The 26,176-nt window shown below is 34.6% G+C and overlaps 1 protein-coding gene across 4 annotated transcripts in view; it reads left to right on the top strand.

The window, feature by feature from the left end:
- adam9 (ADAM metallopeptidase domain 9) overlaps positions 1-26,176 on the top strand; it is a 72,787-nt gene that overhangs the window by 1,103 nt on the left and 45,508 nt on the right. For 3 of the 4 annotated variants that reach the window (XM_051903464.1, XM_051903462.1, XM_051903461.1), the window contains exons 2-4: positions 5,944-6,041; positions 10,153-10,211; positions 21,222-21,300. In XM_051903464.1, the coding sequence (XP_051759424.1) occupies positions 5,944-6,041; positions 10,153-10,211; positions 21,222-21,300 (236 nt within the window). Of the gene's footprint in view, positions 1-5,943; positions 6,042-10,152; positions 10,212-20,014; positions 20,102-21,221; positions 21,301-26,176 lie in introns of those variants that run through there. The other variant, XM_051903465.1, reaches the window with a different exon arrangement.

Here is a 26,176-nt window from a genome sequence, read left to right as displayed (position 1 = left end):
TTTAAAATATTTTTATACATATGATATAATTCGGAAGCATAACAGCTAAACTTTTAATATGAACTTTAATAATTAGAAGTAAAACATGGCAACCATTTATGAATGAAAATGTAGGAATGCAGATTTGTCATATTAAACCCTTATTTGTCATGAAACACTTAGTATATTAAAAAGTTATGGATTTTTTACGGTGCTTGATACATTATTGTTTAATGTTTCTGTAAAAAAAGACTAACAATAATACTAATAAAATGCTACTACCACTACTATAAATAATAATAAAACACACTAAGATGTAAATTAGTCTCACTAGTTTAAAAAAACTAACTTACAATAGTCAAAGATGACTTTTCACATCTTCCCTCAGTGTCTGTCGCTGGGCTTATGAATATTCATCTTTAAAGTTGACTGCGTTTGTGCAAACTAATTTGCAGAAATCAAAACGTGGACGGTTATGTTGTATATAATTTGCAGGTGTCATGGAGCCGCTATCAATAGCGAGTGTAGTGCTGGGTGGTATGACCAAAAATGTGTCTCAGATTGAAGGAACCTTGGAAGGCAGTCTTCGGTCTGTCCAAATATCCACACATTTGCAGTTTTTGTACTTGACCACTTGTCTACTTACAAGCATGTTTGCTTGACGTGCGAGAACCAAAGAGGTTCTTTCTCGTGTGTTATGCAGCACGTTTGAGCGTCCGCTAGAAGTTTGTTCTTGTGCGTCAATCAGCTTATCAATGTTTATATGTATGTGTGTATGTGTGTGTGTATATATATATATATATATATATATACACACACACACACACACACATATATATATATATATATATATATATATATAAATATATATATATACACACACACACACACACACACATATATATATATATATATATATATATATATATATATAGAAAAAGTATTCCATCTTCAATAGTAAAGCATATTTACAGTACAATCCTTGTCAGTGAACTATAAGGGCCAAAAAACAAAACAAAGTCAAAAAACTAAATAATCGTTCATTAATCGTAATCGAGGTAAAATATTCAGTTAATCAAGATTTTGATTTTAGGTCATATCGTCCAGCTCTAGTATATTAGTATCAAAAATACTTGTGTTACTTGTGATATTCAAAAATGTACTAGTGACTGTTGGATTATTTACTTGTAATTTAAAAAATGGGTTACAGTTTATTTTAAGGTGTCTTTGTTACACTGTAATTATACATTTAAGTACTGAGTAACATTACATGTTAGTAACTACATGTACTTACTATAGGGTTAGGATTAGGGTTTGGTTGGGCTTAGGGTTAGTTATATATATATATACAGTGCACAGCATAAATGAGTACACCCCCTCTGAACAAATACAAAAGATGTATTTTCTTAATGATCACTAATACAATTCATGGAAAGATGGCAAAACTAAAATGTATAAAAACTGAGAAATATATATGTCATTAATAGCCATAAAATAACTAAATTAGCCAATTTTGTTTAAATTAAGGATTGCAGAAATGAGTACACCCTAGATTTAATTCAACAAATGTATAATATTCTAGTACTTAGTATGCCCTCCATAATTTTGAATATACTGCTCTGACCCTTCTTGGCACTGAGTATACAAGTTCATGACAAATTGTCACATCTGTCCTGTTTAACTCCTGGATGATGAGCTCCTTAAATGCCCTGATCTTTAATGAGGAGTGTTGCTCAACTCGTCTCTACAGAATCCCAAACAGGTGCTCAAGAATGTTAAGATTGAGTGCAATACATGTCCACAGAAGCTTAAAATAAAGGCCTGATTATTTCAGGGGCCTTGTTACAAGTCCATTGTTTTTGAATTTCTGTGTTACTTTTGCTATATTTTCACACTTAAAACAATGATTTGGTAATCCTCTTGTACCACTGTCCTCTTTTGTGCTAAGAAATAAGTCTCCTGACAGACTCCCAAGTGGTTCCATTGTTGTTAGCATTAAGTCTGAGAATGATTCAGTGGGCTATATAACACTTTTAATTGTCAAGAAATTACTTCTTTTTAAATGTTTTGGTTCAACATACTTACCTGTTGATCAAACATTGCCTTAAACTTACATCAGAAATTTTTTTATTTCATTTTATTTAGTAACTTTTAGGAGGGTGTATTCATTTTTGCTACACAACATTTTATCACCTTGATAAGAAAATCTTATTTTCCTGAATAATTTTGACATGCTTCTTTGGTAATTGATTAAGCAGACTTGCTGGAACATTATATCTCTAAAGAACCCTAACATGTCTTCTAAGTAATTGAGTAATTGCTGACTTTCAGAAGTTTCAGAGGGGGTGTACTCATTTATGCTGTGCACTGTATATATAAAACTATGTGTTAGTTAGTAGGAATAAAGGCTTGCCATAGACCACTGGATCACAGGCACTGTATATGATCAGTAAACAAAGATGTAGTGACAGTGACAGTGACAGTGATGTGACAATTCTGTCAACTGGCCCTGAATGCTCTTACATTGGCTGTGGGCCATCAGGCCCGTTAAGTCCTGTGTAATAAGTAAACTGTAAGTCGATTTAAAAGCGTCTACTTACACTTATTTTAGCATTTAGCAGGTATAGAAATAGAGAGGCTTCTAGATGATTGCTAACACACAGGCTAATAGAGAAATTGAGCTGAGAATGATGTGAAAGCCTGAAGATGATTAAGATAAATAGTTCTCTGAGAATTTTGTGTGAATGTTCAGTAAAGAGACCAAGGAAGTAAGCATTATGAATTGTTCTGTCTTATCTACTCTTTTCGGGAAAACAGCACAGGAAGTCTGATCCAACTTGTTGACTGATGACTCAGGAGTGGGTGGGGTGCCTCTCCTCCCCGAGGTCTTTCTCTCTTCATGATTCCCACAAACATAAAAAACACTTAGCACTTGATTACCAACCAATCAATTGCACTCAATTTAATACCCATAGTCACAATAGTAGTTTCATATAAACATGTTTTGTTGCAGTGAGGAATAATGGAGGGAAATAGTTAACTCCTAATTAATAACAGTTGCTTATTCATTGCAAGTTTTCCTGCATATCTTGTATAATTCATTGTGTGAGTATTGATCTTATGGGTAGACAGTGTTGTCAAGTCAAGTCAAGTCACCTTTATTTATATAGCGCTTTTTACAATGTAGATTGTGTCAAAGCAGCTTTACATTGATAACTGGTACATTGTTTGGCTGCACAGCAGCTCTTAAAGAATAGTGTCAATGCAGGCAGATCAAAGCACTGTTGAATATCAAATGTCAAGTCAAGTGTCCCCAACTAAGCAAGCCAGAGGCGACAGCGGCAAGGAACCCAAACTCCATCAGGTGGCAGACAAGTGGCAAATTGGTGTTAAAATGGAGAAAAAAACCTTGGGAGAAACCAGGCTTAGTCGGGGTGCCAGTTCTCCTCTGGCCAACAGTGCTTTGTTACAATTCAGGTTGCTATCATAAGTCCAATAGGATCGCAACATTAAAAGTATTTATTTCAGTTCCATCCAATTGAGGATCGTATTCATCACGCCGGTATGGACGGTTGTTGAGGAACTGTGTCGTGGCTGTCGTGTCGATGAGGCCTTCACAGGGGATGATCTAGTTGACTCAATCTCTGCTGATACTTCAGGGCTGCGTTGTGGTCGTGTCAAGGTGCAGGTCCTTGGTCTCACCTGGATACGGCCCGGATCCGGTTGACTACGGTGAACCTCGGGATAAACAGAAAGACTAATATTAGCGTAGATGCCATTCTTCTTCTGATGTAACGAGTACATCAGGTGTTATAGGAAGTGTTCCCGGTTCCGGCTGACCTAATTTATGCAGCCTAATAATCCTTTAACGGATTTGGAAATATAAATTGGTAATGTGTTATGTGTATGCCAGGTTAAAGAGATGCGTTTTTAGTCTAGATTTAAACTGACAGAGTGTGTCTGCTTCCCGAACAATGCTAGGAAGATTGTTCCAGAGTTTAGGTGCCAAATAGGACAAGGATCTACCACCTGCAGTTGATTTTGATATTCTAGGTATTATCAGCTGGCCTGAATTCTGAGATCGCAATAGACGTGAAGGACTATAATGAATTAGGAGCTCGCTCAGGTACTGGGGAGCTAAACCATTTAGTGCTTTGTAAGTAATTAGCAAGATTTTAAAATCTATACGATGTTTAACAGGAAGCCAATGCAGTGTTGACAGAACAGGGCTAATATGGTCATACTTCCTGGTTCTAGTAAGAACTCTAGCTGCTGCATTTTGTACGAGCTGTAGTTTATTTATCAGGCGAGCAGAACAACCACCCAGTAGAGCGTTACAGTAATCTAGCCTTGAGGTCATGAACGCATGAACTAACTGTTCTGCATTTTTCATTGAGAGCATATGTCGTAGTTTAGATATATTTTTAAGATGGAAGAATGCGGTTTTACAGATGCTAGTAACATGGCCTTCAAATGAAAGATTGGTATCAAAGAGCACACCCAGGTTCCTAACTGACGACGAAGACTTAACAGAGCAGCCATCAAGTGTTAGACAATATTCTAGGTTATTACGTGAAGAAGTTTTTGGTCCAAAAATTAGAATCTCTGTTTTTTCTGAATTTAGTAGTAGGAAATTACTGGTCATCCAATTTTTTATATCAGCTATGCATTCCGTTAATTTTGTGAATTGGTAAGTTTCGTCAGGGCGCGAAGAAATATAGAGCTGAGTATCATCAGCGTAACAGTGAAAACTAACGCCATGCTTCCTAATGATATCTCCCAAGGGTAGCATGTACAGAGTGAACAGTAACGGTCCTAGTACTGAGCCTTGTGGTACTCCATATTGAACTTGTGATCGATATGACATGTCTTCGTTTACTACTACAAACTGATAACGGTCAGATAAGTATGATTTGAACCATGACAATGCAATTCCACTAATGCCAACATAATTTTCGAGTCTATTTAAAAGAATATTGTGATCAATAGTGTCAAATGCTGCACTAAGATCCAGTAACACTAATAGAGAGATACAACCACGATCTGATGATAAGAGCAAATCATTAGTAACTCTAATGAGAGCAGTCTCAGTACTATGGTACGGTCTAAATCCTGACTGGAAATCCTCACAGATACCATTTCTTTCTAAAAAGGAACATAGCTGTGATGATACTGCCTTTTCTAGTATTTTTGACAGAAAAGTGAGATTTGAGATCGGCCTGTAATTGACTAATTCTCTAGGATCAAGTTGTGGTTTTTTAATAAGAGGTTTAATAATAGCCAGCTTAAAAGTTTTTGGTACGTATCCTAATGATAAAGATGAATTGACGATATTGAGAAGAGGGTCTATGACCTCTGGAAGCATTTCTTTCAATAGCTTAGTCGGTATAGGGTCTAACATACATGTTGTTGATTTTGATGATTTAACAAGTTTAGACAATTCTTCCTCTCCTAAAGCAGTAAATGAATTGAATTTTTCCTCAGGGACACTACAATGCAATATCTGACACGATACTGTAGTAGACGGTTGCATGGTTATTATTTTTTCTCTAATATTATCAATCTTGCAAGTAAAGAAGTTCATAAAGTCATTACTGCTGTGCTCTTTGGAAACATCAGAAGTTGAAGCTTTATTTCTTGTTAATTTAGCCACTGTATCAAATAAATACCTAGGGTTGTGTTTATTTTCTTCTAAGAGTTTTGAAAAATAGGCAGATCTAGCAGATTTTAAGGCCTTTCTGTACTCAATCATTCTCTCTCTCCACGAAATACGAAATACTTCTAGTTTTGATTTCTTCCAGCTGCGCTCCATTTTTCTGGCTGCTAACTTTAGGGCCCGAGTGTGGTCATTGTACCATGGCATTGGATTAATTTCCTTAATCTTTTTTAAACGCAAAGGAGCAACTGAGTCTAATGTGCTGGAAAAGACAGAGGCAATAGTGACGGGACTGTTTCTGTTTATAGGCTATATAACCCAGCAGACCTCTCAGTTCTCTTCATATGAAGTGACTGTACCAAGACGCATCAGCAGACATAGAAGAAACCAGGACAGTGCAGATAAGGTAAACAACCTCTCTGTCTCTCTTTCTACACATGCACAGTCAAACCAAAAATTATTCAGACGTTTTTGATATTTTTGGTATATTTTTACTAGTGGGTGCAGGACACTATATTCATTTATGTAAGTGAGGATAGCAAAATAAAGTAAACTGTGACATATTATACCCAAAAATTCTTCATACAGTGGACTACCAGTAAAATTGATAATAATTTGGAACCAAAAATTATACAGACACTTTGACCTGACCATGTTTTGCTTAAGTGTTATCTGACATAATTAAGATTATTTTTGTCTGACACAGTTTAACTCTGAGATCTTGTCATATTTTATTACCATTTTTTAAACTATAGTGAATAAACTGTATTAAAGAATGAAATGTTTGAATGAAAATGTGTCTGAATACATTTTGGTTTGACTATACAGTATGTATGTGTATATATATATATATATATATATATATATATATATATATATATATATATATATATATATACCCACATATGTATACATGTATCTCACTCACACACAGACACACACATACATTTTTTTGATTACAAGCATTTAGAATTTGGTAAAAAAAAATTGAATTGAAGTAAAATTAAGTTAAATTATGTGCTGGACCTTTCTGAGCAGAAGCTTTTGTTTATTGGGTCATTGACATGCCTTTTGTCCACATCTATCAAATGATTAAAAAATTTAAAAACTTCTATAATTGAAAATTTTATATGTATATATATATATATATATATATATATATATATATATATATATATATATATATACATTGTTCTGACATTATAATGTAGATATCATAATGTAAATCCTCATTAAACGAATGACTTACTGTAAAGAAATCCATATTAAGCATAATCACTTATTATTTATTAGAGTAAAAAAAAAAAAACAGTAAAGCGGTTTTGTGAAATAATAAATATTTGAAAAACTTTTCTTTGCCAAGTCATGTGGTATATGCAAAGTGACAAAAAGATGTATAGTGTATCAAGACCAATAAAGGCCCATTCACACCAAGAACAATAAAATTAAAGATAACTATAATGATAACTATATTAGTGTCCACACCAACGGATGTTAAAGTTCTGTTGCAGTGCAGTGTCATCGTCTGTCACTATAAATTCTCAAGCTCTTTAAAGTTGAGTTGATTCTGATTAGCTGTCAGTGTTTGTATCATTCGGAAAAAAATCGTTCTTAAAATGATTATATTTATTATTTGTATTTTTATTTTTATTTATATTTTTAAAATTTGTACCTCTATGTTGTTATTATTATACTGTGGTGTGGACTTCTAAAACCAACATGAAATTCAGTATATTTCTATGATACACGCATTTTAAACTAGATTTTTAAAAGAAAAACACTCTTATTTGTCTTTTACCCTATTATTTTTTTTCTTTTAACCTATTATATATATTTTCTTTAAAATGACTGACATTAAACACATTGCACACAATATGACAAGCATTTATTAATAAATTTTGTTGATTTAATGTTTGTATTTGTAATTATGAATTCTGTATACAGTGAGAAAGGTGCAATTTTATTACCAGTCTTTGTAATAGTCCAGTAAGAAATAACGGTAACACTTTTTTAGTGTCCTTGTTACACGTTACATGTAGTTACTGTAGTAATAGCTATAAACTATGCATAATTGCATGCAACTAACCATAAACCAAACAAAAAACCTAACTCTTCTCAATAGTAAGTACATGTAGTTAATTGTTATTAGTCAGTACTTAAATGCATAATTACACTGTAACACAGACACCTTAAAATAAAGTGTAACCAAAATAACTTTAAAACTTCTGTGTTCAAGACTGCAGAAATACAACATTGTCTTTTTTAATTTTTATTAATTTTTTAGTTTATTTTAATTTTTTTTTTGTGAGCTCCCACACAAGCAAGAGTTACTTGACTAACTGTGTGGATAGGATCTTTAGCTTGTCCCACTCATTCTCTGTACATCCTCGCCTCCTTTTTCCATTTTTTCGTGACCTATCAATGATGTTGTTCTGATCATATCCATCTATACCAGTGGTTCTTCAAAGATAATGCCACAGGAACCATCTGGCAGGCACACATGCCGGCAGCGTGAGTGTAATTATTAAAAGCCTGCTTTTGCCAGGACCACGCTGAGAGATGCATACCACCAGCATGGCACAAACAAACACACAATATTCCTCTGACCTCTATGTCATTGAGAAACTCAGAATTTGGTAGTTGAGAGAATGAGTTTGAGAAGAAGACAATGTGTTAGTAAAAAAAAAAGATTTTTGCTAGGATAGCCTTGCAACTCCATTTACAAACAAGGAACGTTAATTTTTGTTGAAGAAATTATGACATTTTTTTTATTTGTAAAACAATATTTAAGAGTACCATTTTCTACACTTTTGTATTTTTCCTCCTGAATTCCACTTGTTAATCAAGGTTTCTTGCAGCAAAACAATCATAATTGTACTTATGTGCCTTTTAAAAAAGGTTAGAAATGAAAAATGTGCCTTTTTTTCCCCCTTTTTGAAACACAAAAAGAGTTCTTAGGCAGAATGTCCAATGTGTGGGATTTGATTTTTTTTTCCATCAGGTATTGATTGTTGCACTGTTGTCATTTGCTATTGCTGTGATCTCATGTGAGTGACAGGTTGTCCCACCCTCACGGCAGTAAACACATCATCAGAGAAGAGAAGAAATGCCATTGCTAGAGGGAGGGGAAGTTACTTAATTCAGTATTATGAGGGAACATTTTAACATTGATGATAGATCTTATGGTATTTTTGCATATTTTTGTACCTTAGCAGTGTTATTTTAGTATTATTTATATACTGTTATAGCATTTATTAATATTTTGAATTGGCTTTTATTTTTATATTTGCACTTTTCTTTTTAATTTTTGTTTAAGTTTTAGTAATTTCCTTATGTACTTTTGTCATTTTTATTAGTTTTTGTATTTTGATGTTTCCATTTAGCTTTAATTTAGATTTATTTTAGTTTTAGCTTTAGTAATTTAGTACTTCAAAAAAGTACTTTTGTACTTCAACTTAAAACCCTAATTTTATTTTGGTTAGTTACCAAAGCAACTTATATATTTTTGTCATGCTGTTTGTTACTATTTATGAGGTGGTTTATCATTTTCCATAAAGTAACTTTTTAAATCCTTTTATTTCAAAAGAGTGTGAAAAGTCCTGTTTTCTCTTTCTATAATATCATAGAATTTAAGGCGAGACAAAGAGCAAGAGGAAGAGTCATGTTTGTCTTTGCTAAAATAGCTGTAAATGTCAGATAAAATTTTAGCATGTTTGGGCAGGTGTAAAATTAGATCTTTCTTCAAACCCACCATGTTGGTAAAGCCGCCACTTCCTGACACCCATCAATCTTACAAGCTAACATATTGTGATGTTGTCATGTAAATATTGTCATATAAAATTCATTTCAGAATTTAAGTACATACATGTATGTGTGTATTTTGTTTATAAGCTAATATATTCAGAGCAAGTCTCATTCAGATTTTGCCGTACAGTACCCTCAATTTCTAATGATATTTCTGCTGGTTTAGTGTTATGCAAGAGCTTTTTACTTCTCAAATTTGTGCTAATCTGGTGTTGCACCAACATTATTCAAATGTTGCTGCAGTTGAAGTTGTTTTCCTACTGTACAATAAAGGCAATGAAGTCCTAATTCAGTCCAGCATGTCCGTAGTCCACATTGTTCTGTCACTTTCTGACCTGATTCATTTCCTGCATGCACAGAATTTAACAATAGGTTTATTGGTTTATGGGGCACAGTGCATTCTCAGAAATACAGGCTAAATGAAAGTATTTGTTTGGTTTCATCACAAACAAATATGAGTCAGTGGTGATAGGAAAGAGATCACATAAACTGCTGCAGGAATGCAATGCTAGATGTGTTATGCTTTATTACTTACAAAAATGCCCTTCACTTACAGTTGAGCTCACTGTATTACATTTATTTAATAGACTGCAAGAAAAGAATTCTAGACTCTTTTTATCTTTTTTATTCTAGACTCTTTGTCTCTGTGCTGTTTGTTTTCTTTATCTGTGAGGTGACAGTTTATGTAATTTTTTCCCTTTTTTTTTCCTAAGGTGTCATACATAATCAAAGCTCAAGGAAAAGAACATGTCGTCATTCTGGAGAGAAATGAGTGAGTATTTTCCTTTTGCTTCTCTTGTTTTCTCTCCTAAAGTCTTTAATACTAAAAGTCAATTTATATACTTGCCCAAAGATTTGATTTGATCTGCACAGGCAAGGTAAACGGAGAACAAAAGATGCTCACTTGTGGCCAAAATTAAAAAAAATTGTGTGCTTTTCACAGTGGAAATGGTTAAAACAAGGTAACCTTGGGTTAACGCTGTGTTTCTTAACCCTGTCCCTAAAGGCACACCAACAGTACACATTTTGGATGTCACCTTTATAGTGTGAAGTGTTTGAAAATGAGTACTGTTGGTGTGCCTCCAGGAACAAGGTTGAGAAACACTGGGTCAACATAAGCCTAGATTACTATGTTCAATGAAAAACATATGAAGCCAAGGCACTCAAGATTAAGATATCTAAAAAAAGCCTGTATTTACTCATGGCTTAAATAATTTAAAAACGGTTACAAAAACCGCACACCACCATGTTGCATGTAACACGTAACAAACAGGGTGTGGTTAGCAAACTGTTAACAAACTGTGTAACAAGTCCTTTTATATTGTGATTAATTTGTGTCATGTGACATGGTCACCTGATTAAAGGGTTAGTTCACCATAAAATGAAATTTCTGTCATTAAGTACTCACCCTCATGTTGTTCCAAACCCGTAAGACCTTCGTTCATCTTCGGAACACAAATTAAGGTATTTTTGATGAAATCCAAGAGGTTTTGTATCCTCCATAGAAAGCAACGAAATGACTACATTCAAGGTCCAGAAAAGTAGTAAAAACATTGTTAAAAGAGTCAACGTGTCTACAGTGGTTCAACCTTAATGTTATGAAGCGACGAGAATACTTTTTGTGCACAAAAACAAAACAAAAATAACGACTTTATTCAACAAATTCGTCTCTCCCCTGTCATTCTCCTACGCTATTTACGTTTCAGCGCTTCCAGGTTTTACGTCCTAACGCCGGCTCGGTATTGGCTGACGCTGTTCACGTGAGCCGCACAATGCATGCGTGTGATACTGATCCAAGAGCCAGCCAATACTGAGCGCATGAGTATGAATTGAGTTCCCATTGAGTTCCCTTTCACTTCTTCTTGCACTTGAATATTAAAATTGGCATCGTTCATGTTTGTGCACGTTCATGATCACAACATTGCATTGTTAGAATTCATGAAAAAGTTACCGGACAACTGGCGATTGACACTGTTTCATATACTCGCCAACACCAATTTTTACTTGCATTTGGCACTTGCCTAGAGTTAATTTTAGGCCCTGTATGTAACTTTAATACCCACTGCGTCATACTGAACAAATGCTGTTAAATTACCCAGTGAGCTAGGCTATAACCAAATGTTGCCATACAGCGCACCTAGTGACCAAGAGCTTCCGTGCCTGGGGTACACCTGCATAACTGTCCCGGGGCAGAGCTAGCTAGGGAGACCGCAGTCTGGTAAGAGAGTACTAAGAATGGAGTGCCCTAAGCAGCTTCCACATCCTCCTGCTCTGTATCACCAATTATCAAATAAGGGGCATCGACATTGCCTGCTGACACCTAACTACTATCATCTGGAGGGAGCCAAAGAGGGACACCCATGGCAAAACTTTTAACAAGGAGTTGTAGATTTACGTCTGAACCGCCAGGAAAACGTGTTAACATAGTTTCATCATATGTCCACACTGTCACCTCAAGGGCTTTGCTGGAAGGGCGACAGAAGATGGAATGAGACACCAGCGGCGGTAATGCCCAATCTCCTTTTCTGTAGAGCCCATTCACATGTGACCATATGGGGAAGTACACTAATGCAACCTCCGTATCATCCCGGAGGGCGCGACAGAAATGAGAGTGGGACGCTGCTAGTGGTCATGCCCATATGAGGGAAGTGCACTAATGTTGTTTCCATACTTTCTATGTATCCATATGAACATGATTCCATAGGAAGTGTATCTTCCTGGTACTCCGAGTACCAGAGAAGGTGACAGATGAAAAAGTGGGACATGAGTGGTGGTATTGCCCACTCTCCTCCTCTGCACCATTCATACACTTTTGCAGAGGGAGCACATCACTACCAACATCTCTGTCAGTACTGGAAGAGACAACAGATGAGGAAGTGGGACAGTGGTATTGCCCACTTTCCACCACATGCGAATTAGGCATGTGACGGTATCAAATTTTCATGTTGCGATAATTGCTGAAGCTTTTATCACAGTATACGGTATTATCACGATATTGAAGTAAGTTGCAAAAAAAGTGTTGTCATAGTATAACAACAGAACTCTTAAGAACTCTTTTTCTTATAACAAAAAGAACTCTGAATGTTTATATACAATAACGCAATAAACAAAAAAATTATAAAGTAAAATTTTTCAAACAGATTAAAGTGCAAAAGAATTATAAAGCAGGTAACATTTAACAAAAAGGTCTCAGTATTTAATGTTAGTTAATGCATTAACTAAGATTAAGAATGAGCAATAGCTACATTTGTTACAGAAGATATTATTTTTTGTTAAAGTTAGTTAAGAAATACAACTGATCATTGTTAGTTTTAGCTCAGGTCCATTGAATAAGTTACTTTGATTTTTAATAACTTTTGATTTTAGTAATGTTATTAAACATTAACTAAGAAATTAACATTAACTAAGATTAATAAATGCTTTATAAGTATTTTTCATTGTCAGTTTGGTAATAATGAATTAACATGTTAACTAATGAAGCCATATGTCACTAAGTTTTACTGAACAACAACAGGTAATCAGAATATTTTCAATCATTATAGGGCTTGTTGCAGTCCAGAATAAAATATAAAAATGTTTAAATTTGAAAATAAAAAACTGAGTGAGCGTGTCCCTTTGACGCAGCATACAGGCATTTTAAATGGTTGATGGGGAAAATATTCTTAAAATGCATTATAAAGATTTGAATAATTCGTATTAAATAATTATTCATGGTATTTTGAAGTGCCTGCGATAACAATATCGGGCATATTCATTATCGTGATATATTGTATTACCGAATATCGGCACATGCCTAATGCAAATACAGAAGGAGCTCTATTTTCAGTGTTTTAGGACTACCACCTTTGTTAACTGCAACACTTAAGTATGCAGTTTTTGTAACTGTTTTAAATTATTTAAGCCATGAGTAAATAAAAGATTTTTTATATGTCTTAATCTTGAGTGCCAATATCCTTTTTTTATGATTATTATACTGATCATTGTAGTGTCTAGTATGCTGAACTGATTTGCAGGTTGTCACAATAATAAATAAATCATTAGAATACAGCAATAAGAGCATATTTATTATGATTATTAATAATAATAATAATAATAATAATAATAATTGTATTATTTATGCAAGATTCTGTTTTCATCTCTGAAATGTATTTTATAATCTGTTTTCTACTCTTTTTCTTTGTTGTGTGCCACTATTAAGCTTAAAATGCTACATATTTCTCACTTGGATGTTATGTAAAAAATTTTAACTCAACCAAGCTAAGGTATGCTGACTGTTCAGTATATACACTACCTTTTAAAAGTTTGGGGTCAGTAAGATTTTGTTAAAGAATTTATACTTTTATTCAACAAGGATGCAATAAATTGATCAGAAGTGACAGTAAAGACATTTATAATAGACATTTATAAAGATGTTTATAAAAGATTTATATTTCAAATAGATGCTGTTCTTTTGAACTTTCTATTCAACACATAATGCTGACTATGATTTCCACAAAAAATATTAAGCAGTACATCTGTTTTTAACATTGATAAAAATAAATGTTTCTTGAGCACCATATCAGCATATTAGAATGATTTCTGAAGGATGATGTAACACTAAAGACTGGAGTAATTGCTGCTGAAAATTCAGCTTTGCCATCACAGGAATACATTACATTTTAAAATGTATTCATAGAAAACAGTTATTTTAAAGATAACCTATTATGCAAAATTCACTTTTACATGGTGTTTGAACATGAATGAGTGTCTACAGTGTTTGTACAAATCCACCGACTCCTCTTTTTTAATCCCCATAAATCGTAAGCAGTGTCTCAGAACAAGCCGTTTGGAGATTCTACCTTTTGTGATGTCACAGAATCCTTAGGCCCCGCCCACAACTGCAGACAGACTTTGCCGTATTAGCATAGACCCCGCCCTGAGGGAGTTGTATACTGTGCCATTTTCTCCAGGCCAGAGCAGCTGTAGTCACAAGAATGTTTTGTAAGCAACTCAGGTGTTTTGTTGTTGGATGTTGGATGTGAACATAAGTTGCAAAAAAAGTGTTGTCATTGTATAACAACGGAACTCTTAAGAACTCTTTTTCTTATAACAAAAAGAACTCTGAATGTTTATATACAATAACGCTATAAACAAAAAATTATAAAGTAAAATTTTTCAAACAGATTAAAGTGCAAAAGAATTATAAAACAGGTAACATTTAACAAAAATGTCTCAGTATTTAATGTTAGTTAATGCATTAACTGAGATTAAGAATGAGCAATTGCTACATTTGTTACAGAAGATATTATTTTTTGTTAATGTTAGTTAAGAAATACAACTGATCATTGTTAGTTTTACCTCAGGTCCATTGAATAAGTTACAACTTTTGATTTTAGTAATGTTATTAAACATTAACTAAGAAATTAACATTAACTAAGATTAATAAATGCTTTATAAGTATTTTTCATTGTCAGTTTGGTAATAATGTACTCCCGACATCAGAGCCACTGAAGACACAGGGGATTAGTATTATTTTTGAAGGGAATATACCTAAATTAGTTTATGTCTGCACAAATCATTTTACACTAGACTGCTTTGTGAACGTGGGTCAATACAAAACAGGTTTTGCTAAAATCTGAGTTGGTTTACAGATATAAAGTTTTTCAGTTTATTAAGCACCCCCCGAAAAGGCATAAGGTCTGTATTCATGTGTTTACTGTTAGTTGTAATGCGTGTTTTTGTATAATTTGCTGTGTATGTTGATGATAATGCAAGGGAAAGAGAGTTCATGGATAAGACTTTGCACACTGCTTGTACTGTGTTTTATTCAGCTCTTATGCCGATTTTCTGGAGTGAAATCTGATGCTTCATCTTTTGTGTGATGTACAATAAACATCATAAAACTCGTCAGTAAAGTTTTGGCAATCATTCAGACGGGGTCCGCTACAACAGGCTTGAACTACTGGATAAAAGCAAGATGACAACATAAGTTAAAACTGTAATTAAACTAAACTATACTTGTTCTATCTCCACGCAGCATATATTCTCTGGCTCTGTAGGCATCATTGTCCGACTCCGGTTCGAACTGAACACTGCTACTGACAGTTTCTTACATTTTCAGTGCGTGAGATTGTCCTGTTCTGTTGTTGTCGATATGCTGGAGCATGAGCTCTTGAAGCTCTGCCTTCTTCTTGAAAGGAGGCTGGGAGCAGCAGCTCATTTGCATTTAAAAGGGACACACATAAACACTGGGCATTTTTGCTCACTCTCAAAAAGTGGCAATTTTAACATGCTATAAAAATTATCTGTGGGGTAATTTGAGCTAAAACTTCACATACACACTCTGGGGGCATCAGAGACTTATTTTACATCTTGTAAAAAGGGGCATAATAGGTCCCCTTTAAATTGTAATAATATTTCACAGTAGTATGGTTTTTACTGTGTTTTTACAGTAATTGCCACACAAATGAAGTCCCTTGATAATATCAGATTTGACATGCAGCTGAACAAAGCATAGAGGTGGACGTTTCACTTCTTGCTCTCTAGATTATCTCACATAATGCATCTCATGCCAGATAAAACTCCCCTAATGCATCTCCAGAACATTCTGTGATTTTCACTTTAATATTTACATACTCAAATAGCAAAAACATTTGGTAGCACTTTATTTTACAGTGTCCTTATTACATACAGTGGGTACGGAAAGTATTCAGACCCCCTTAAATTTTCACTCTTTGTTATATTGCAGCCATTTGCTAAAATCATTTAAGTTCATTTTTTTTCCTCATTAATGTACACACAGCACCCCATATTGACAGAAAAACACAGAATTGTTGACATTTTTGCAGATTTATTAAAAAAGAAAAACTGAAATATCACATGGTCCTAAGTATTCAGACCCTTTGCTCAGTATTTAGTAGAAGCACCCTTTTGATCTAATACAGCCATGAGTCTTTTTGGGAAAGATGCAACAAGTTTTTCACACCTGGATTTGGGGATCCTCTGCCATTCCTCCTTTCAGATCCTCTCCAGTTCTGTCAGGTTGGATGGTAAACGTTGGTGGACAGCCATTTTAGGTCTCTCCAGAGATGCTCAATTGGGTTTAAGTCAGGGCTCTGGCTGGGCCATTCAAGAACAGTCACGGAGTTGTTGTGAAGCCACTCCTTCATTATTTTAGCTGTGTGCTTAGGGTCATTGTCTTGTTGGAAGGTAAACCTTCGGCCCAGTCTGAGGTCCTGAGCACTCTGGAGAAGGTTTTCGTCCAGGATATCCCTGTACTTGGCTGCATTCATCTTTCCCTCGATTGCAACCAGTCGTCCTGTCCCTGCAGCTGAAAAACACCCCCACAGCATGATGCTGCCACCACCATGCTTCACTGTTGGGACTGTATTGGACAGGTGATGAGCAGTGCCTGGTTTTCTCCACACATACCGCTTAGAATTAAGGCCAAAAAGTTCTATCTTGGTCTCATCAGACCAGAGAATCTTATTTCTCACCATCTTGGAGTCCTCCATGCGGGCTTTCATGTGTCTTGCACTGAGGAGAGGCTTCCGTCGGGCCACTCTGCCATAAAGCCCCGACTGGTGGAGGGCTGCAGTGATGGTTGACTTTCTACAACTTTCTCCCATCTCCCGACTGCATCTCTGGAGCTCATCCACAGTGATCTTTGGGTTCTTCTTTACCTCTCTCACCAAGGCTCTTCTCCCCCCATAGCTCAGTTTGGCCAGACGGCCAGCTCTAGGAAGGGTTCTGGTCATCCCAAACGTCTTCCATTTAAGGATTATGGAGGCCACTGTGCTCTTAGGAACCTTAAGTGCAGCAGAAATTTTTTTGTAACCTTGGCCAGATCTGTGCCTTGCCACAATTCTGTCTCTGAGCTCTTCAGGCAGTTCCTTTGACCTCATGATTCTCATTTGCTCTGACATGCACTGTGAGCTGTAAGGTCTTATATAGACAGGTGTGTGGCTTTCCTAATCAAGTCCAATCAGTATAATCAAACACAGCTGGACTCAAATGAAGGTGTAGAACCATCTCAAGGATGATCAGAAGAAATGGACAGCACCTGAGTTAAATATATGAGTGTCACAGCAAAGGGTCTGAATACTTAGGACCATGTGATATTTCAGTTTTTCTTTTTTAATAAATCTGCAAAAATGTCAACAATTCTGTGTTTTTCTGTCAATATGGGGTGCTGTGTGTACATTAATGAGGAAAAAAAATTAACTTAAATGATTTTAGCAAATGGCTGCAATATAACAAAGAGTGAAAAATTTAAGGGGGTTTGAATACTTTCCGTACCCACTGTATATATATATATATATATATATATATATATATATATATACACACACACACACACACAGTCAAACCAAAAATTATTCAGACATTTTTGATATTTTTGATATATTTTTACTAGTGGGTGCAGGACACTATAGTTCATTTATGTAAGTGAGGATAGCAAAATAAAGTAAACTGTGACATATTATACCCAAAAATTCTACATATGGACTACCAGTAAAATTGATAAAAATTTGGAACCAAAAATTATTCAGACACTTTGACCTGACCATGTTTTGCTTAAGTGTTATCTGACATAATTAAGATAATTTTTTTCTGACACAGTTTAACTCTGAGATCTTGTCATATTTTATTACCATTTTTTTAAACTATAGTGAATAAACTGTATTAATGAATGAAATGTTCAAGGTGTCTGAATAAATTTTGGTTTGACTGTGTGTGTGTATATATATATATATATATATATAAAATTTCTGAAACTTAAATTTATCAGTATTAATATGTAAATTATGCAAAAATTGAAATTGAAAAGTAATTGAAATAATTTTGCATCGAGCTAGTGCTTCAATTTAGATTCTGATTCAGACATGAAATTATTCTTTCAGAGGACAAATTTCAGGTTTCAAATTATGTAATCGTTAGTGTTCTGTAGCCAGACCTTCTGCCGTCAGTCTGAAGGTCTGGCTACGCTTTTTTATTATTTAAATAATAAAAAAGTCATGTCATGACCCCTTTAATCCCTGGTTGAACTGGACAGTAGGTGGTTAGTAAATGTGACAGGTTTTGTGCTGAAATGAACTTCAACATGCCTTTTCTTCAATAATGGAGCTTTCTGTGGTGAGCGTGCATGGAGGCTGTGGCGGTGGAGTGCATTTCCTATTGTTTTCTTTGTGACAACTGTACCTGCTGCCTCCAAGTCTTTCTGGACCTCTTTCCGAGTGGTCCTTACTTCTAGTTACTCTTCTGACTAACCTTCTGACTCCCTGATCAGAAATCTTCAATTCTTTTTTCCCTGTGTCATTTGGCTTTATTACACATAACTTTTTTATGGATTGTAGTATTATGATTTCCTTATTTGTCACTCAGCACTTCCTCTCAGCTCTCTTTCAAGCTCCTGCTTGTGACTATAGGTCACAGGGTCATGCCGCCATTGCTCTCTAATGACTTCTCTCATCTTTTTCACATTTGCTCATTCTCAGCCCTGATTTTGGTCTTTTTGGTTTCCTGACACATGGTATTTTACATGAACCAACTATATATTTGAATTGCCATCATAAGACATTATAAAGCATCAGGAATATCTTATATGCAAGATAGACGTTTGTGCATACACTACCGTTGTGGGATCATTAAGATTTTTTAATGTTTGTGAAAGAAGTCTCTTATGCTTACCAATGCATTTGTTTGATCAAAACAAAACAAAACAAAAAACAAACAAACAAACAAAAAAACAGTGACAACAGTGTTGTTGTGAAATTGCTTTTTTCTGTTTTAATATATTTTAAAAAGTAATTTATTACCGTAATGGCAAAGCTTAATCGCAGTTACTCCAGTCTTCAGTGTCACATGACCTTTCAGAATTTTTTCTAGTACTCTCAAGAAATATTTTTTATTATCAATGTTGAAAACAGTTGTGCTGTTTAATATTTTTGTGGAAACGGTGATACAGTTCTTTTAGGATTCTTTTGATGGATAGAAAGTTTGAAGAACAGCATTTCTTTGAAATTGAAACCTTTTGTAACATTATGAATGTCTTTACTATCAAGGGGCCATGAATTGAGAAATCAATTTTTTCTTGATCTTTTGACATATAAGAGGTCATTGTACTATAAAAATATTCTGTAAGTTTCAGAACTTAAAACTTCCTCATCCAAAAACAGCTTTTATTGAAACTAAGCTCAGAAAACGACTCATTTCGGATTTTGTCACATTTTTACGTCATAGTGCAACGAAAGACCGCCTCTGCAGAACAAGATCAACACCTATTTCTACATCAGTGCTTCTTTAGCGCCGCCCACCAATTTGTGCGTATCATGTAGAAGTAAATACGAGAGAGACACAAACATTGTAGATTGCACCAGCAACAAAATGATAGAGATGCGTCTGAGGATTATAAGACATTTTGAAGTGCCAACTGCACAGTCTCTGCATTCATTGCCATCCTTGTGATCCTAACATTAAGAAAGCTTGGATGAACTTTATTTTTAATGAAGTTCTAGTCAGATCAAGTCAGTAAGACGCTGTTCATTTGTTCGCTTCATTTTACTGCGGATTAGTTTTTTAAACAAGACACAGTTCGACGCAGGCTTTTTAGAGAGACTGAAAATAAAAGATGATGCAGTGCCAACTACATTGGATTCGACAGTAATGTCGCAACACACAAGTGTGAGTAACATTGTTTTTACCATGTGTCACTATTGCTTTTTCATTTGTTATGTACTGAGTATTTATACTGTAGTGCCTCAGTCAAACTGAATAGTTGTGATAGTTGTGATTTGCTGATTTCTTATCTTTACTTCGGCATTTATGGGGTTAATTATCACATACAGACAAAAGCACTTCGAGAACGCTGCTTTTGTTATTGTTTTGATCTAAGCCATTCTTACAGCTTCAGTGAGCGCCATCTTCTGTTTTGTCATCAGTAAGACATTACAGTGTTTCATTTTATTTAGAACACGACACTGCAAATGACAATGTATACATTTTCACTTTATCGAAAAGAATGAACTGTAATAGTCTATAAGAACGACAGTGTGACAAACAATGGTTCATTCATTCATAATTCCGTTTACACAAAACACCGTAAGTCATCCTTTGTCAATTATAGTGTTAACTCTAAGTACTTAAACTTTTTATTTGCCACAACCAAGACTTATAAAGCATATGTAATACACATAAATGTTTCAAGTTGTTGGCAAATGTTTCAACTATGTAATGAGATATTTTTCAACATCAGAAGTTTTCAAAACAATTCCACACGTGTAATGGCAGGGACATTGAAAATTATTTTATTATGCAAAACTGTTACTCCATAGCAGTGGAGCTGCTTCCAACTATCCTTTCACTTACTTTCACGTCTTGAATATGGCATGCCTATCAAAAAAGTGTTCAAAAGAAACGGTCAGAAAATAACTTATTACTTCTAAATTAGGATGTTTTTTGATGTAAAAGTCTTGATAACATTATAAGTGGACCTCAAAAAACATTATAACATTTTTTAAAAATGCAGTTCATGACTCCTTTAATGCAATTTTATCCATTCTTAATAAAAGATTTATTAATAATTTAATATAATATGTTAATTTCTTTAAAAATACTGACCAAAACTTTTAAACGATAGAGTGTGTCACCAGTTTTAGGGATGTACAGATTTTAGCCTATGTATTGACAGTCTGTGTGTGATGCAAGAGTGTATTAAATACATTCAACAATGAATCCTTACATAGTTGTGTATGTGTGTGTGTGTGTGTGTGTGTGTGTGTGTGTGTGTGTTTGTGTGTCTCAGATTGCTTCTTCCAGAGGATTTCACTGTGTACTCTTATGCCAAAGATGGCTCGCTGGTCACTGAGAGACCAAACATGAAGGTAAGTCACCAAACACATACAAAAACTGAATGAATCTTTCTGCCCATGTATTTCCCCAGAAATGTTACGTCACACCAGCACTTGGCTTCTATTAAACAAGGGAAAAGTGTGTAAAACCAGGCAGTTTTAGCACTTCTTTCCTAATCTGTTACAAGCCATGTCACTTTTCTGTCAGATCTGTTTCTAAATGAATTATTACAAGTTATTTTACAGCATCTCTCTGTTCTTTAAGTCATTTATAGAAAATGATTGGCTATTTAATTTTATTGTCTACCCAGCATCACCCTCAGTCTCCACTGAGAGTTTAAGGATTGGTTTATTTATATTTGGCTTAGACTCACAGGATGTGAAACCAAGAACACTCAAAAAAGTCACTTTATAGACTGTAAAAACGAAGCACTGACAGTCAGTAATGTAATGCTGAGATATTCTTTCATACCACAAAAATTAAATGTACCGCTGCTCTCGCCTCACTAGGTGTATGCTATTTTCACCTTGTTAGCAGCGTTTCTATGCAGAAAATGGCACAGGTGAGAACAGCTGCCGTGTATCATGTTACATTGTTTGCTGTTGTTGATGCGATTTCCTCAGGGCGTCGACCAAACACTCACACAGCATCTGATGCCAAGAGCAGTGGAATAGTTCTGGGAAGAGCTGCATTACTCACACTAACTGGAACTCAATTTTACACGACTGTAAGAAGTGATAGAGGCACAAAACATCATTTAAAAAGAATGTAGAATGTATATGCACTGAAAAAAAATTGATGTAGAAACCAATTTTTTGCTCAGAAATTGCTTGTAAATTTCATAAAAACTTACAAAGAAATGGCAAGTAACACAATGAATTAAATATGAAATTTTAAAGTAGAAAAAAATGATTTTTGGGGGGAAAATATACTCCAATAGTCTTTGTTTTATTTATAACTTTGAAAAATATTTTTACATTGTTGAAAGAGTGAAAGGATAGTGGGAAGTGCATTCCCAGTGAAGTTCTTCATCGTTGTGTTCACAGATAGAAAGAATGTCTGCTGAGAGAGATGTAATTTGAGTCACTGGCCCTGACCTGAATGAAGTCACTCAGTGTTTGCTACATGCAATTGAGATTTGTCATGCTTTCTTTCATTGCACTAACTTACTGTCTCAGTTCACCTACACTGTAAAACATTTGGAGTAGGATTTATTTGAAAAAGCTACGAAACAATTTTCACCCAGAAATTGGTAGTAAATTTAACAGCATGTTTTCAAGTAAAATCTACACACAATTCTTTAGCTTTAATTTAAAATTCTCAAGTAAAGTTTACTTTGTTCAAAGTAAGTTTTACTAACACTTTGTGCATTTTTTTTAAATAACGCTTATAAAAATGTTATATTTTTTATGTAAATATATCTTATTTCAGTTCCTGAATAATGTTTATTTTGGGTATTTTTTTAACATTACTACAATTCATTTGCAATGTAAGACACGGTAACATTGCCATCACACATACAGGAAAGCTAATTAGTATTGTATAGGTTGTACAGTGAGTATAAACTCAAATTACCTTGAGCAGTCTTTCATTCAAACTGTGAGTCTTCAATCTGTAGACATAAACTGATGTCCAGGTCTTCCTACCAAAACAAAACACACGCTATGAATTAATAATTCATTACATCGAATCAAGCACTATTTTAGTATGTTTAAGGAGGAACAAAGCAAAAAGCACAGACTCAAACAAAGCTTACTCAGTTCCAAGGCTCATATTTAAATGAATGACATATTTTGCTAACAAATGCAATCTCAGATAATGCAGTCATTAGCTAGTACAGTTGTCTAATTGTCTAATTGTCTCAGTAGCATGTAAACTCAACTCTGTTAGCTATATTAATAGTTAATCTCAGTAACATGTTAAAGCTAGGGTAGGCAATGTTTTTAATAAACACTTTTTGTTATATTGTTTATATTGGTTCTATACATCCTGATAGCAATCAATAATTAAAGTGGTATAAATATTAAAACAAATGTATATATATCTTCTGTGGAAGTCTCAGGACCAAAAAATATTCATCCAATCTTTGCAATGATAGGATGCCCGTTGCTGTATATTTGCATACCCAGACACACAGTTTTGTTTTGTCTCTTGAAGTTTACCTTGATCGTTTGCCGGTTCCCGCCTCCTTCTTGCCTGAACATGGACTTTGTTACAACATTCACTATTATTGTAATGTTCTTCAACTTCAAGAGTTATCAAGTTGACAAAACCAAACAATTCTAACCAGATAGCAAACAGATAGAGTTTATGATTAACTCTTGCTATGGTTATTACTATGACAATAATTTCAGCTTTGGGAATGACTCATGGAATGGAAATTTAGTGGATTAACTCCCGCTTTTGGCCATTGCTTCTCTTAGCAGCATGAAAAACAAAGGTTATTCAAAAAGTGAATGGAGTTTATACAAGTACAAAAAGTGAGCAAAACTGCACCCTTTATATTCACTGAAGCTGTCAATCACTTCAGTTCAGCGCAAACTCGCTGAGTTCTGGGCTCTTGCAAAAACTCCTGTTATAATCAAAAAACGGTCTACACTGACTTAAGAATAAATCTCTTAAAGTTTTTCTGAATCACTTTGGCTGAATTCTCTAATGAAATTTTTTTTTCCCCAAAACAGTAAGTTCAGGAGCCGTATTCACAAAACAAAAAAGTGAAAGTAAAAAAGTAAAAAAAGTAGCTCCTAACTTGCCGATTTAAGAGAGAAACTCTTAAAAATAATTGGCGTGTCAGTCCTAATTTTAGGAGTCCTAAATTTTTGCTCTAAGAGTTTTCCACAAAGCATTTTTAAACTAGCTCCTAAATCTGTGAAACATTAGGACTATTCAAGAGGACTCCTAAATCACTAAGACCAAATCACAAACAATCCTAATGGCCATTGTTGCCAATCCACCTCAGCAATCAACCCAAAAACATTGTACACCATTGAGGCAATAGTGATAGTGCCTTGGGTGCTGAACCTTTTCTTCGTAAATGCAATGAATATTTTGATTTATAGATTTGAATCTACGATAAAACGCCAAATATAAATCTTTAATAAATAAATAAATAATGTCCGATTACCTGTGGCAGTTGTTTTCATGAGTTCACACTCACAAATGATCAAATAGAGTAAAAAAAATATATATACACAACTATAAGTGTATTTGGCATGCTGTCCAAGGGGATCGAGGGCTCCGAGCTTGGAATTTATTTAGCCCCTGTATCCCGAGCTGAGAGTGAGGAACGGGGTGGTGGAGGGATGCAGAAAACTTTCGAACTAGGTGAGTCGGCTCTCGTCTGTGTGTATATACCTCCCGATTAGATAGTCCGTTTGAATGTGCTCCTCCCAAACTTTGTTTATAAAACATAATTTGTTGCTTGAATTCTGCATTCTCTCGAGACGCAGACATGTAAGAGGCGGACAATTAGCTAAACATATACTAGTTTTTTTTTAGTGACACTTAGTGTACATTTTAAAACCTTTATTTGAATATGGCAACATTTGTATTTTAAAACCTTTACTTGAATATGGCAACATGTTACCTCATTCTACAATATTTCTATGATTAAATCGCTGACAGAGACTCCTCCTCCATCAGCCAATCACTGTGTGCATAGTTAGTAAGCATATTGACATCATCCATAGCAACGAGGTCAACCCCACCCTTACTCCTAGCTTAAGACTTCTCTCTATTTTTTAGTAAAAGTTTTTCTCAGCAGTTTTGTGAATAGGTTTTAAGAGAAAACTCTTAGCTAAGAACTTTTACTGCCATTTAGGAGAACTTTTAGTGGTAAGATAAAATGTTTAGTGAATATGGCCCAAGATCTCTGAACAGTTATTTTCTTGTTCACATCAGGTTTAAATTTCTTATTGATTTAAGCAAATTGCATGTGTTTTGGCATGTTCAAAAGAGCAAGTTTAGTTGACTACAATTTGCACAGTAACTAAATGTACATGGCAATAACTGAATGCACATTGCTTAAAACTTTTTGGATATGTTCTGAAATGCCTTGTGGTTAGATCTTTAGTGAAATGCTGATCTGAGACTGTAGTGATATGAAAGTCTGATGACACAGTTCCTTGTTACAGAACAGGAAACAGCTGCATAGTGATTATTGCCTTGTCATACACTTTCCTCCCACACAGCTTTCCTCCCCATGTGGACGTCAGGTGCATCAAAAAAGTTGGTGTGAGCAGCGTCAAGTAAAAAGAAACATTTTAAGTGAATGTAAATTTTACTTTCTACACACCAAACTAAATTTATTACTGACTGTTCAAACAGTTTACCCAAACAATCTGTCACTGGTTGGATAAATCAATAGTCTTGCCCTTAAACTCACACCATTGGTTGATCCATTGTTGGTGCAAATGTCAGGCTGGCTGTGATGTTGAAACAAACAGGTCAATATATTTTTTAATTGCATCATAGAGAAACAATGTATAAATTTTCCAGAGAAAATAACCACAAATTATTTATTTATAGATGTCTCTGTTTATTAAACAAGGCATAAGAGAAAGTGTTTAAACATTAAAAAAAAAAAAAAAAAAAAAAAAAAAAGATTAAATGCATAACTTAAAGCAGGAAGGTTTAAATGTGATTGTGCTTTGTTCTCTCATATCTTAAAATTGTGATTAATTGTGAACATCCAATTCAAGTACAGTGGTCACCTTCATCTGTTTCCATTCTAACTGCTAGACATTATTTTTTGTAATAGCCTAAGAACGATTTCCAGAATTTAGTTTATGAGGAAATAGCATGAGAGTGATTTTGTGAGGTTATTTTGAAGAATTTTGTTACTGCCTTAAACTGGGGACCCTAGTGAAAAATAAGTACACTTTAGCTTACTATTAAAAAGAGTACTTA

The sequence above is a fragment of the Ctenopharyngodon idella genome, chromosome 8 (genome assembly GCF_019924925.1).
Source record: "Ctenopharyngodon idella isolate HZGC_01 chromosome 8, HZGC01, whole genome shotgun sequence".
Classification (NCBI taxonomy): domain Eukaryota; kingdom Metazoa; phylum Chordata; class Actinopteri; order Cypriniformes; family Xenocyprididae; genus Ctenopharyngodon; species Ctenopharyngodon idella.
The sequence above is the reverse complement of the archived record's forward strand: the minus strand, read 5'-3'. Positions and strand labels throughout refer to the sequence as shown.